This window comes from Trachypithecus francoisi, unplaced genomic scaffold (genome assembly GCF_009764315.1).
Source record: "Trachypithecus francoisi isolate TF-2019V2 unplaced genomic scaffold, Tfra_2.0 Lachesis_group17, whole genome shotgun sequence".
Taxonomy (NCBI): Eukaryota; Metazoa; Chordata; class Mammalia; order Primates; family Cercopithecidae; genus Trachypithecus; species Trachypithecus francoisi.
Genome location: NW_022681462.1, coordinates 19,702,309 through 19,717,299, shown reverse-complemented (window position 1 = coordinate 19,717,299; position 14,991 = coordinate 19,702,309). Strand labels below are relative to the sequence as shown.

The following is a 14,991-nucleotide window of genomic DNA, read 5'->3' as shown; positions in this document are numbered from 1 at the left end:
TTATGTTGAGTCTTTGCCTTTGCATGACCCTGATCGAGCTCTTTACTGTTGTTTCCTTTCTTCCCAGACATTTGTAATTAATGCCAAGGTCTGTGGAAAACACTGTAGGCAGAGGTGTGCAAACAGGCTTGGTCTAGTGCAGGAACAGCAAGAAAAGGCCAGTCTGGCTGGTGTGGCCTGAGTGAGAGGGGATGTGCTAGGATATTAGGTCAGAGCAAGCAGGAGACAGGTCATATGGGACTTGAAGGCCAAAGTAAGTAGTTCGGATTTGATTATAAATTATTTGGGAAGCTAGTGACACTTTTTATTTTGTTTGGTTTTGTTTCCTACTTGCTAATTTTTTAAAATAGAGAAACATACCTTCTTTCATTATTGAAATTCAAAAAGGAGAACATATAATTATTCAAAAGATAAAAAGTAAAACACGAACCTTGGTTTTATAGTATAACTAACTAAGATAAAAAAGAAGATGGGCTGGCTGGGCGCGGTGGCTGACACCTGTAATCCCAGCACTTTGGGAGGCCAAGGTGGGTGGATCACGAGGTCAGGAGTCCGAGACCAGCCTACCCAACATGGTGAAACCCTCTCTACTAAAAATAGAAAAAAATTAGCTGGGCATGGTGGCTCGGGCCTGTAATCCCAGCTACTAAGGAGGCCGAGGCTGGAGAATCGCTGGAACTTGGGAGGCGGAGGTTGCAGCCTGGGCTACAGAACAAGACTCTGTCTCCAAAAAAAAAAACAAAAAAAAAGGCGGGTAGTTGAAGAGAGCAGGGGCAGAGTAGACAGACTGAAAATGTTCCAGAGAGAGCAGCAGGTGAGGCCCACGAGGAGGTACCTGTCGTTCTCCTCAGCCAGATTTGGAACTATTTGAGTCCAGAAGCTCTCAGTGCCTTGACCACTATATTTACTTGGTGGGTGCTTAGGGAATTTTAGTTGAGCAGTTGAATGAATGTTGAGTAGAAATTTCTCACCGGTAGAAAACTAGCCTGTGTGGAATGATTTCTGGACAAGACACATGGAGAACAACATTCAAATAGCTATAGAAACCGAAAACGAAAAAGAGGACAGACTTCATTGGAGGGTCTTTATGTTTTTAAAGGATCACTGTAAAAGATCCTTCTGGTAGCATATGGAGAGCAGACTCTAGGAGGTGGAGAACAGAAGAGAGAACTGGAGAATATTGCTGTTGTCCAGGGAGAGATGTTAGGTTTGAAGATAAATGTGGAGGGATTGGAACAATCAAGCATTTTGACTGAAGCATTAGGGGCGTGGGGATGGCAAAGACGGAGAGAGAGTGGGTTTATGTTACTCTACAGAGCACCTTTCTGTGCACCAGAGGGGAAATAAACGTAACGGAGATAATGTTTTTCCCAGACAGGTTTATTGAGACATAATTAGATAAAATAAAATTCACCATTCCTAGTGTATAACTCTAAGTTTGACAAACCTCTGCGACATAGTCATAATCATAACCTCTACAAAGTCAAGATGTAGAACAGTTCTGTCACTCCGAAAATTTCCTTGCACCCTATTGTTGTCAACCCCTCCTCCAGCTCCAGCCCTCAACACCTAATGTTCTGTTTTCTGTGTCCCTCTACTTTTGCCTTTAAGATAACTTTCAAAGAGAAGAATGTAAAAATGACTGACAAAGGTAGAATGTAATAAATACTGTAATTGTGTGGGGATGTAGAGAGGTGAGTAAGGTCAGTTACAAGTTTGGGGGGCCCAGTTAAGTTGTGACTTATTATTTAATTTACTTTTCAAAATTACAGAGAACTATGCTTTCCAAGAGGAATATTAATTCTTTAAAACAGCCGTATTCTTTATCATATTGGCAGTGGATACTCATAAAATGCGATTGCCTAGTTCACATGGTTCTTTGCTAAATAATTATATACACAAACTTTTATTTCAGTGAATTTGGGTGGTTTGAAGGATCACATAAAGGAGATCCAGAGATGCCGGCGTTTGATTCTTATTGCTTGTGGCACAAGTTACCATGCTGGTGTAGCAGTAAGTGCTTTTTAAAATTTTAATTATGTTGAATATTAGAGAATATCTATAGACCAAGTAGTAGCTCTAATAACGTACCATGTGAAACTATCTTTTGTTAATGTGTTATCTTTTCACTTTTGTGATAAAAACAGAAGGGGAGAAATTTACCAGCTGCTTGGAATTATTTATCAGTGGAAGATCTGTAGAAAAGATCCCTAGATATACAGATAGACCTTCTGCAACAGACTTCATGAAAGGCCAAGACGGGAAAAGTTTTCTGTGCTGTCTTAGACTTGTAGCCTAGGGAGCTTGCCTACATGTATAAGAGCAGTCATTGGGTTTTGCTTAGCGTTATTCACTTGCCCTAGACAGATGGCCTGTGTCATGTGTGAACCTCAATGCAGTTTTTTTTTTTCATTAGTGGTTTTATTTTTTTTATTTTTATTTTATTATTATTATTATTATACTTTAAGTTCTAGGGTACATGTGCATAACGTGCAGATTTGTTACATATGTATACTTGTGCCATGTTGGTGTGCTGCACCCATCAACTCGTCATTTACATCAGGTATAACTCCCAATGCAATCCCTCCTCCCTCCCCATGATAGGCCCCAATGTGTGATGTTCCCCCTCCCGAGTCCAAGTGATCTCATTGTTCAGTTCCCACCTATGAGTGAGAACATGCGGTGTTTGGTTTTCTGTTCTTGCGATAGTTTGCTGAGAATGATGGTTTCCAGCTGCATCCGTGTCCCTACAAAGGACACAAACTCATCCTTTTTTATGGCTGCGTAGTATTCCATGGTGTATATGTGCCACATTTTCTTAATCCAGTCTGTCACTGATGGACATTTGGGTTGATTCCAAGTCTTTGCTATTGTGAGTAGTGCCGCAATAAACATACGTGTGCATGTGTCTTTATAGCAGCATGATTTATACTCCTTTGGGTATATACCCAGTAATGGGATGGCTGGGTCATATGGTACTTCTAGTTCTAGATCCTTGAGGAATCGCCATACTGTTTTCCATAATGGTTGAACTAGTTTACAATCCCACCAACAGTGTAAAAGTGTTCCTATTTCTCCACATCCTGTTCAGCACCTGTTGTTTCCTGACTTTTTAATGATCACCATTCTAACTGGTGTGAGATGGTATCTCATTGTGGTTTTGATTTGTATTTCTCTGATGGCCAGTGATGATGAGTATTTTTTCATGTGTCTGTTGGCTTATGAATGTCTTCTTTTGAGAAATGTCTGTTCATATCCTTTCCCCACTTTTTGATGGGGTTGTTTGTTTTTTTCTTGTAAATTTGTTTGAGTTCTTTGTAGGTTCTGGATATTAGCCCTTTGTCAGATGAGTAAATTGCAAAAATTTTCTCCCATTCTGTAGAATGCAGTTTTACTTTGTGGGCACATTACTGCAAAGAAAGGTAGTCTGCCTTCTTTTTTTAAATCAGATTTTGTTATTTAAATTGTTCTTTTAGAAGCTGAAATTCAGTATCAAAAACGTGTATTGTCAGTGCAGACGCATAGGTATATGAGGGTCTTTTATTCCAATAAAAGACCAATATTTCCACATATAGTTTCCTTAGAAAGAGAGAGTTTACGTGCTGTTGATGTCAACTCTTATAAACAGAAGACCTTTACATTCAATTTCTGCTTTTAGGATTGATTTCCAAAGTTCATGACATAATTTTTTTATTTGCTGAGTCATAAATATTTATTAGGAGCCATTTATTTAAACAGTGAGTGGAACTATTTGGTCACTTGCCCTTGCATCTCAACAAGCTTTGCTCTTTCAAAGATTACACCATATACTTCCTCCCATCCTCCTCCAAAATTATATGGTCCTAAACAGAAAGTCTATGTAATATTGAAGGGTAGAGGTCTGAAAAAGTGATTGTTTTGTCCGGGTGCAGTGGCTCACACCTATAATCCCAGTGCTTTGGGAGGGCAAAGTGGGAGGATCACTTGACACCAGGAGTTTGAGCCTGGGCAACATAGCGAGACCCTGTCTCTACCAAAAAAAAAAAAATTACCGGGATGTGGTGGCAACTCCCTGTACTCCTAGCTACTTGGGAGGCTGAGGCAGGAGGATCGCTTGAGTCGAGAAGGTGAGGCTGTGAGCCTAGATTGCACCGCTGCACTCCAACCTGGGGGACAAAACCAGGCCGTCTCAAAAAAAAAAAAAGTATTTTGAACATGGGAAGAAGAAAGACGTAAACACGTTAGTGGTGGCTTAGATCTATTACTGAATGAGCCCTCTATTCAGAAATGGAAAATTTAATTAAATGCCTCATCTAATGCTAAGATAATTTTGGGGCAGCAATTATATGCTCTGTTAGCATTCTCTAAGATTTTTTGTTGTTTTGTGGATACCAAGACTACTATAGTAAACAAACATTAGAAATCCCCCTGTGGTTTATCAGACAAAATAGTACCATTTATTTTATCCTGTTTTATATTTTTGTTGTTGTTTCATGACACATTTGCATGTTTTTTTTTTTTTAGTATCTCTCTATGTCCTGAATAATAACTGACTACACTCTAATCATTCTTAACCCATTTATGCCAGAGGTTGCAAAATTTGTTTGTGAAAAATCAGACTCTGGCGATGACCTTAAGCAGTAGGATATAAATAACTCCCACAAGCTTAGCGTTCCAATGATGGAACACTAGGCATAAATGATTTAAGTATAGCCTACTTAGTATGCTTTTCAAAATTTTAATTTTCTCTAGGTTTTGTAGTTGCATTCAGTGGAATTTATAGCATTAAGTTACTCTATTGTGATGGAAATATGTCATTTTGTGTATTTATAAAAAATTGTTTGCAGCTGGGTACAGTGTTGTGTGCCTATAGTTCCAGCTACTCGGAAGCTGAGGCAGGAGGATCACTTGAGACCAGGAATTCGAGGCCACAGTGCCCTATAATTATGCCTGTGAATAGCTACTACACTCCAGCCTGAGCAACAAACCAAGACCCCATCTTTAGCCAAAAAAAAAAAAAAAGTTGCCCCAACTAAAAGAGTAAACTATTAATTAGCACAGATAAATCTTGAGATTACTTTTTTGGGGTTTATTACTTTTAAATATCTGGTAAGCCTCCAGATTTCTTTCTTTCTCTCTTCTTTCCCCATCTTTTTATTTTGAAGAATATGATTCCAATGTAACATTTATATTATAAACTGGGTAAAAAGGTTTGGTTTACATTTATTTGTAGGAAAACATTTAGCATTTTAGTGTCAGTAACTTAATAATGTATAATAAATAAAATGTATTAATGGAAAAGAATAATAAAAGGAGCATTTTATCTTCAATGACTTTCTTTACATGATGTTGTAATATTAAAAAATGCCAAATCAAAGGTATTTAATATTTTGGGGGGAACCAAATAAAACGATTCTGCTCAAATTTGTGGGCAAGCGCAAGTTAAAGGGCTATGAAGTAATGGCACCTTTAAGTTCTTTATTGCTGAGAAGGAGGAAAGCTGAGATGGGTGAGAGATGGGCAGGACCACTTGCTTGAAGAGGCTGGTGAAAGGCTGTCAGGATAGGTGAGCTCCAGAGTTAGAATTAAAGCAACACTAAATGTATACATTGGTTAAGCTTAAAGTTTTTGCTGCCTAAAAGTTAATTTTTCTGTTGTTTTTGATTTTCTGATGTTTAGTGTAAAAATAATTAGGATGGAAATTTACTGAAATGAAGGTTAAGCTACCTTTTGCACAGAGGCATACTGCTCCCTACTTCATTCCCTCTGCCCCATCCCACAAAGGTTGAAAATAGCCTTCTTAAACAAGATTTCTAAAATATATTGACTTCTTTTGGGAAATGGTCCTATTTATGAATACATTGTGTTTTTAAAGTGTTTAATTTTTCTCTCTGTGTTTGTACATCTGTTATCTGATTTGAAAACCCTCACTGACATGGGTATTACATGAATTTTCATTTTAAAGATTAGGAATTGGGTAGTTAGAGATAACATACAAGCTGACTCAGAATCACGCCCTTTCCACTTCTCAAAATGTTTTATATGTATGGGTATGTTTCTTTATACGAATATATGTGGCCAGGAGCGGTGGCTGACGCCTGTAATCCCAGCAGTTTGGGAGGACGAGGTGGGCAGATCATGAGGTCAGGAGATCGAGACCATCCTGGCCAACATGGTGAAACCCCATCTCTACTAAGCTGGGTGTGGTGGCGTACGCCTGTAGTTCCAGCTACTCAGGAGGCTGAGGCAGGAGAATTGCTTGAACGCAGGAGGCTGAGGTTGCAGTGAGCTGAGACTCCGTCTCAAAAAAAAAAAAAAAAAAAAATGTATACATAGTTGTTTAAAGAGACTGATAGTAAAATGTTAGCTGTGCTTATCTCAAGTGGTAGGATTTTGATTTTTTTAAAAAATAGTTTAATCTAGGTTGTTTTTATTTTCTAACATGTCATTTTTGTGATCAGAAAAAGCAAAAACTATACATTGAATCCAAAGAAGTACAATGAAAGAGTATTTGAAGGAAAGTTCTGTGACCAAGTCATCTTTTCTCTGCAGACACGTCAAGTTCTTGAGGAGCTGACTGAGTTGCCCGTGATGGTGGAACTAGCAAGTGACTTCCTGGACAGAAACACACCAGTCTTTCGAGATGATGTTTGCTTTTTCCTTAGTCAATCAGGTGTGTTAATTTTAAAGACTTAAAGGGAAGAAAAGTGATTATTTCTCTTAATTCTAGCATATCTTGGCAAAAGCTGATATTTAAAGATAAGCTGGCATTGCAGATGATTTGACGAACACAGATTTATTTTAATATTACATAATTCTTTATGAATTAGTAAAAATGAACACGTTTTATGTTCAAAGAGCTGGATTTTCAGTGACAGAAGGAATAGAGATCCTGACAAGCCCATATTACTTAAAGTTTTATAAATTTATTAAATGGATGTTTTGTATTTTATTTGAAACAAGTCATACTGTTGAAAGTGTGGTCAATTTGTTTTTGCTGCTAAGAAACAGCATATGCTAAAACTGTTCTGTATGTGTTATGCTTGTCCTACTTTTTACACAGGTGAGACAGCAGATACCTTGATGGGTCTTCGGTACTGTAAGGAGAGAGGAGCTTTAACTGTGGGGATCACAAACACAGTTGGCAGCTCTATATCACGGGAGACAGATTGTGGAGTTCACATTAATGCTGGTCCTGAGGTTGGTGTGGCCAGTACAAAGGTAAATTCTTGGCTCATTTCTCTCATGATTATTTAATCATGGTGTCAGTGAAGCAGACTAGTCTATAGACTAGTCTGTATCTTATTTTTTTAGCAGTTACAGAACACACACATTTTACTAATCATTGTAAATACTGTAGGACTTAAGGGTCAGTTAGATAAAAGACTTGTCATTCTCTCCCTCCTTCTAATCTTAGAGTTTAAAAGGGACTTATATATATCATGTAAGTCCATTTTGAAAAGGTCTCTGCTGGCTACCCTTGTCTATCACTTGCTGCCCTCCTGCTAGGCACAGTAGGATATATAACAAGTATATAACATCCTCTTCTTTTATGAAGTATAGTCTGGAATTCAAAAAGTAACAAATTAGAAACATCCACTTGAACCATTTTTGGAATTTTTATTTACCTATTTATGGTTTCTAATAAATAATGTAAAAATGTACATACTACCTCTGAAAATTTGTAAGGAGGAATACATCTTTGGTATACAATTTGGCAAGTGCCGGGCATGGTGGCTCACGCCTATAATCCCATCACTTTGGGAGGCTGAGCTGGGCAGATCACTTGAGCTCAGAGTTCAAGACCAGCCTGGCCAACATGGTGAAACCCCGTCTCTACTAAAAATACAAAAATTAGCCAGGTGTGGTAGTATGCGCCTGTAATCCCAGCATACCTGGGAGGCTGAGGCAGGATGAAATCACTTGAACCTGGGAGGTGGAGGTTGCAGTGAGCCAAGATCATGCCACTGCACTGCAGCCTGGGTGACAGAGCGAGAGTCCATCAAAAAAAAAAAAAAAAAATTTAAAATTTGGCAATTAAAAAAAAGTTTTAATGAGTATTGTATGACAGTATCTGTTTCTCTTTAGATATTGCTCTGGGGAGGTTTAAAGGTGCTGTCTTGTTTTTTGAAGGCCTAGTAAGACTACTTTGCTCTTTGGAATTGGAATATGCATAAATTTAGGAGGCTAATAAAAATAGGAAATCTTAGAAAGTTGTATAAATACAAGAGATGTTATCCTTCCACAGGTGTTTTTTGGGGTTTTAGGTTTGTTTGTTATTTAGAGACAGGGTCTTGTTTTGTTACCCAGGCTGGGGCTGGAGTGCAGTGACAGGAATCATAGCTCCCCGCAGCCTCAGATTCATAGGCTCAGGTGATCTCTGCCTCAGCCTCCTGAGTGACTAGAACTACAGATGCACCACCACGTGTGGCTAGTTTTTTTTTTTTTTTTTTAAAGACCAGGTCTTGCTGTGTTACCCAATGTGTTACTTTTTATGATTTCACATTTTTGTTTTCTCAGTATTTTTCTGCTTAAGTTTGATATTTCTTGCTGATTATCTAATAAGATGTTGGGGTATTGGTGGGTTTGAGTTTAATTAAAGAATTGTGGAAGACAATGTTAATGTGTGCATAACTGCATTTGAGTTTTTCCCTCAAAGATTCTCATAGAGAATTTTTTGTAGAAAGTTTGTGATTCTTACATAAAAATTCTTCTTTTTTTTTCCTTTTTTTTTGGAGACGGAGTCTCACTCTGTTGGCTAGGCTGGAGTGCAGTGGTGCGATCTCAGCTCACTGCAACCCCCACCTCCTAGGTTCAAGTGATTCTCCTGCCTCAGCCTCCCAGGTAGCTGGGATTATAGGCACCTGCCACCACGCCTGGCTAATTTTTGTATTTTAAGTAGAGATGGGGTTTCACTGTGTTGGCCAGGCTTGTCTCGAACTCCTGACCTCAAGTGCTCTGCCTACCTCGACCTCCCAAAGTGCTAGAATTACAGGCATGAGCCACTGTACCTGGCCCTTTTTTTTTTTTTGAAACAGAGTCTCTCCTCTCTGTCATCCAGGGTAGATAGAGTGCAGTGGTGCAATCATGGCTTACTGCAGCCTGGGCCTTCCCAGGCTCAGGCAATCCTCCTATCTCAGCCTCCTGAGTAGCTGGAACTACAGGTACAGGTCACCACCCATGCCTGGCTAATTTGTGTATTTTTTTGTAGAGACGGAATTTTACCATGTTGCCCAGGCCAGTCTCTAACTCTTGGGTTCAAATGATCTGCCTGCCTTCGCCTCCCAAAGTGCTGGTATTATAGGCATAAAAACTCTTGAGTGAGATTTTTATTTCTTGGGTATTTTGATATTGCTAACACTATAATTTACAGAGTGCTGAAACTTGAATTTTCTCCATATGGTAATTAAAACGTGTTACATATTTGTACTTGGGTTTCCATCCTGTTGCTGAATAAATGACCAGCCACCTTTAGTAGCACTTAACGATTTGGTTAGGGGATTGGAATCCCAGAGCCTCTTTATTTATAACAGATTGTGAAACAAGGGCTACAACGTGGTGTATGTGGGATATGGGATTGATTGGATGGATGCCATTGACTTAATCTTTTCTGGAGTTGTGAGCTGCCAGGGGAAATATGTATATTTTATATTTCTCATTCCTTTGTTTATGAGACACCTGTTATCCTGGCACTTTGGGTGGCTGAAGTGGGAGGATCACTTGAGGCCAAGAGTTCAAGACCAGCCTGTGCAACATAGTGAGACCTCATCTCTATAAAAAATTCAAAAATTAGCAGGGCATGGTGGTGCATGCCTGTAGTCCCAGCTATTCAGGAGGCTGAGGCAGGAGGATCCCTTGAGCCCAGGAGTTTGAGGCTGCAGTGAGCCGTGAGCACACCACTACACTCTAGCTTGGATGACAGAGTGAGACCCTATCTTAAAAAAAAAAAAAAATACATTAGCATTGGTATACCCACCATCTAGCTTCTACCATAGCATATTCACCAATTTTAAGTGTACAGTTTTAGTGAATTCATTTGGCTGTGCAACTGTTATCACAATCCAGTCTTAGAAGATGTTCACCTGAAATATTCCTTTGTGTTTCTTTATAGTCAGTCCTCACGCCTACCCTCCAGCCTCATACTCAGGAACTACTGTTTTCTCTTGCTGTATTGTGGCATTTTCCAGAAAATTCTTGTAAATGGAGTTGTATAACACGTCTTGTATGTCTAGCTTCTTTCTTTCAGCCCGAAGTTTGTTTTTTAAATAAAACCAGTTAAATTTAGCAGTGAGGTATTGTGTACCAACTTTAGTAACGCTAATGTTAATGAGTTCTGATGACCCTCTGCTGTTGGACCAGCTGAGCCTGAGGTTTTTGAGATTTGTTCGTGTTGTTATTTGTGTCAGTAGTTCTTTCTTTCTGCAAGTGTTTTTTTAAAATATCTTTTTATTTTAAAATAACTATACAGGAAGTTGCAAAGATAGTACGGAGAAGTCTTAAGTACTTTTCACGCATTACCCCTAATGGTTACCACATGTATAAGAAAAATTAGCGTCTTTTTAGTACAGACTTTTAATTTTTTTCAAAAATGACTCTTAAAAAATTTAGTAAGTATGGCAATTTAGTATTACTTTCATTTTTCTTGGGTTCTAAAGTAGTTTTATTCAACTGTCTTAGACATTTTGGGCTTAGTTACTTACAATAAGTTTTGGGTTATTTAGTCACAGACCATTCCAGATGGCAAATAAAAGTTTTTATGTTAATGGATGTTGAAAGAAGTTGATTATTATTATTATGATTATTATTATTAAGATGGAGTTTTGCTCTTGTTGCCCAGACTGGAGTGCAGTGGTGTGATCTCTGCTCAGTGTAACTTCTGCCCTCTGGTTTCAGGCGATTCTCCTGCCTCAGCCTCTTGAGTAGCTGGGATTACAGGTACCCACCACCACACCCAGCTAATTTTTGTATTTTTAGTAGAGACTGGGTGTCACCATGTTGGCCAGTCTGGTCTCAAACTCCTGACCTCGTGATCCACCCACTTCGGCCTCCCAAAGTGCTGGGATTACAGGCGTGAGCCACCGTGCCTGGCCATATGGTTGATTATTGATCCTAATCCCTGGGCCCAGTGATGGAGCTAGTAGAAGAATTCTGTGATCTTGCTTATAAATTCTCAACTTTGCCTGAAAAACTGTCAGGATTAGAGGGATCTTACTGAGTTTCTCATAGTGTCAGACCATAGATAATTTGATACCTCTGGAGGAATTGATGGGTATAAATGGTAGGTTCAGCAGTTGTTATATGTTATTACAGGTGTTTAGAATTTCACCAAAGTGCTGACTTTCGTTGATTAAAAAAAACAAAAATGTAACTGTTTTTGGCTGAACAAAAAGAAAAACCAAGTTTAACATTTCAGAGTCAGCATTTTCTTGGTAAACTCTTTGAAACCTCAGTAGATTCTAAATGTAGGGTGTAGCTTATTTTTCCTCATAATCGGTTTCCTGGTATGTATTGATGAAATTAAAAATATGAAATTGAAATTAGAAATTAAACTGTAATAGCAATGCAATGGAAAAACATATGGATTAAAGTTGCTCTGTTTAATATTTGTACTTAAAAACTAGTTCAGATGGTTTCAGTTCAAACAAATAAACACTAGTTTATAGAATAACATTTTTAGTTACGAGCTACAGGAACTGGAATACTCAGTATCTGTTCAGTTTGGATTGGAAACAGTTTAAGTATCCCAGGGGTCCAAGATACCTCTGACCTGGTAGTATATTTTGTGATTAGTTGATTTATTGAAAAGTAAACCACAGTAGGCAGAAGTAGACGGGAAGAAACTGGAATTTAGAATGTAGATGTGCTCATTAGTCTTGGAGGTGGAGGACTTCAAATTCACTTTAGTGTTATGGGAAAAGATTCGAATCTGCTGGTAGAATATAATAGGTGTACAGGGAGGCAGTTGTGGAGGACCATGTGAGCAGCTGGAGGCTGGGAAGTCCAGCAAGAGGAAACAGGGAGTCTCATTTAACTATTGGGATGATAGGGAGTTACCAGACTGTGATTTTATTATAGAGGGAGTCTCATTATCCACATCATGCCAGGAAATCACTAATGGACTAATCCCTTATCAAGAGAAGAGTAATAGAAATTCAGCATATAATCTGTGTGCATGCGCGCGCACACACACACACCCCTTAGAATACATTTCCTAAAGCTAAAATTAAAACACTGTAACTGATAACAGCACAATAACCTACTGTTTTAATAAAAGAGATGTAAGTAAAAGCCTCAAATATCTGAAACATAAAAATGTTTTTCTTAATAACTATTGGATTAAAAAAAAATCAAAACTACCATTAAGAAAAACTTACTAGAGGCCGGGCGTGGTGGCTCACGCTTGTAATCCCAGCACTTTGGGAGGCCAAGGTGGACGGATCACTTGAGGACAGGAGTTCAAGACCAGCCTGGCCAACATAGTGAAACCCTGTCTCTACTAAAAAAATACAAGAAAATTAGCTGGGCATCGTGGTGGGTGCCTGTAATCCCAGCTACTTGGGATGGCTGAGGCAGAAGAATCACTTGAACCTAGGAGACTGAGGTTGCAGTGAACCAAGATCACACCATTGCAATCCAGCCTGGGCAACAAGAGCACAACTGTGTCCCCCCCCGCCCAAAAAAAAAGACTTACTAGAAAAAAGTAAACAATGAATAATAAGAGGTAAAAATTTAGAGTGTGTGGCCAAAGTGATAAATAGAGGTAAATTGCATTAAATTCCTAGCACAAATTGAAGGAAATACTATATTTTTAAATGGAAAGATTGTTTTGTAAAGAAATGACATATCTCGGGATATAATTAGTGTTTCTTCAACTTGCACTAAAATTAATTTCAAACAGACTAAAAAAATAAAAAGGAACAATGAAAACAACAGAGGTAAGAACATTTAATAATACTTAGCTTATGTTAGGATATGGAAGGATTATCTGAGTCTAAAAACTAGATGAGAAAAAGTATTTGAGACATAACAATAACTACCTTCTTAAAACCAATTTGAAAAAAACTCAAGTTGAAAAACAGGTGAGGAACAACAAAGTCAGTTGTCAAAAGAGAAAATATAAATGGTCAACAAACATGAAAAAAGAGCTTAGTTTTAGGATTCAAGATATGTATGTTAAAATAGTAGTGAAGGTTCATTGTCCAGCAGTCAAAATGGTAAAAATTTGCTGAAGAGATAACTCTCAGTATTTCACAGTACTTGACAAACCAGGCGCATCTCACATTCACATAAAGTTAGTAAGAATGAAAATAGTCTTGGCAGTAGGATTGTGAGTTTTAAAATATGTACAATTCTGTATCCTAAGAAAATAATTGTCTTTTAGTTCAAGCTGTCATCAATAAAATTTATAGTACATTTTCAGCCTGTATATCCAGGCATTATACAGAACTGAATGTGTTACATTTGTCTCATTTAATTGTCATGATAATCTTGTAAGTGTCAGGTGCATTTAACAGATGGGGTATCTGAGGCCTAAAGAGATGAAAACTGATCAAGGTTATAATGTAACTTGACAGTTCAGTTTTGGGAATACACTTGTGCTATTATTTATGAGTGAAAACAAGTTATAAAATTGTACCTGCTAATAATTAATTTTCTTAACTATGTAAAGAAAAACAGTAAAAACTTTAAGGCAATATTCACAAGTGTTATTAATAGCATATTATTAATGTAATTATATTAACAGATGAGATTAAAGATTATTATTTGTTTACTTTTCTACAATTGTACTTTCTTTCCTTTTTTTTGAGACAGAGTCTCGCTCTGTCGCCCAGGCTGGAGTGCAGTGGCCGGATCTCAGCTCACTGCAAGCTCCGCCTCCCGGGTTTACGCCATTCTCCTGCCTCAGCCTCCTGAGTGGCTGGGACTACAGGCACCTGCCACCTCGCCTGGCTAGTTTTTTGTATTTTTTAGTAGAGACGGGGTTTCACCGTATTAGCCAGGATGGTCTCGATCTCCTGACCTTGTGATCCGCCCGTCTCGGCCTCCCAACTTTTTTTTTTTTTTTTTTAATGCCAAATTTAAAAAATAAAACTGGGAGTGAGGAACAGCCAGTAGGCAAAAGTAAAAATCAAAAAGCAATTAAAAAAAAAAAAATCCAACAATACCAGTGCAAGTACTCCAAGGAGAGTTTATCAGGCACTTGCCTTTTGACTTACACCAAAAACTAAATTTGGTTAGGCACATGCTGATTTACTCATCTTTTCTTTCCTTTCTTAGGGATATTAGGAATTTTATAAGCATTCAATGGATTTATAAGGTGTTTGGCTTTTGTATCTAAGAAATAAAGGTTAAGTCATTTGTTCAAAATTCAGAAAAGGAGAATAGTGATTTCCTAAGTACTGATTCAGTTCACTGTTACTAAGGTAGTTATATTTATTTATTTATTTATTTTATTTTTGTTTTTTGGAGACAGGGCCTCCCTCTGTCCCAGGGTGCAGTGCTGTGGTGCGATCCTGGCTCACTGCAACCTCTGCCTCCTGAGCTCAAGTGATCCTCCTGAGTAGCTGGGACCACAGGTGTGCACCACCACACCCAGCTAATTTTTTTATTTTTTTTTAAGAGACAGGGTTTTGCTATGTTGCCCAGGCTGGTCTCAAACTCCTAAGCTCAAACGATCCACCCACCCAACCTTCCAAAGTGCTGAGATTATAGGCATGAGCCACCGTGCTTGGCCCTAACGTAGTTTTAAAAGATAGAGAATGTATACCATAAAACCAATGGGAATTTTATTTTCAGCTTTTTAAAATTAAAAGTTCTAAATTCTTAAGATGCGGCTGCAACTAATTGTCTTGCTTTTTTGTGATGTTTCAGGCTTATACCAGCCAGTTTGTATCCCTTGTGATGTTCGCTCTTATGATGTGTGATGATCGGATCTCCATGCAAGAAAGACGCAAAGAGATCATGCTTGGATTGAAACGGCTGCCTGGTACAAAGATACTCATATATTATACT

At 38.2% G+C, this 14,991-nt stretch overlaps 1 protein-coding gene across 1 annotated transcript in view; it reads left to right on the top strand.

The window, feature by feature from the left end:
• GFPT1 (glutamine--fructose-6-phosphate transaminase 1) overlaps positions 1-14,991 on the top strand; it is a 65,418-nt gene that overhangs the window by 46,116 nt on the left and 4,311 nt on the right. Inside the window, exons 12-15 of the mRNA XM_033239295.1 lie at positions 1,916-2,013; positions 6,532-6,652; positions 7,043-7,200; positions 14,851-14,965. Of these exons, the coding sequence (XP_033095186.1) occupies positions 1,916-2,013; positions 6,532-6,652; positions 7,043-7,200; positions 14,851-14,965 (492 nt within the window). The remainder of the gene's footprint in view (positions 1-1,915; positions 2,014-6,531; positions 6,653-7,042; positions 7,201-14,850; positions 14,966-14,991) is intronic.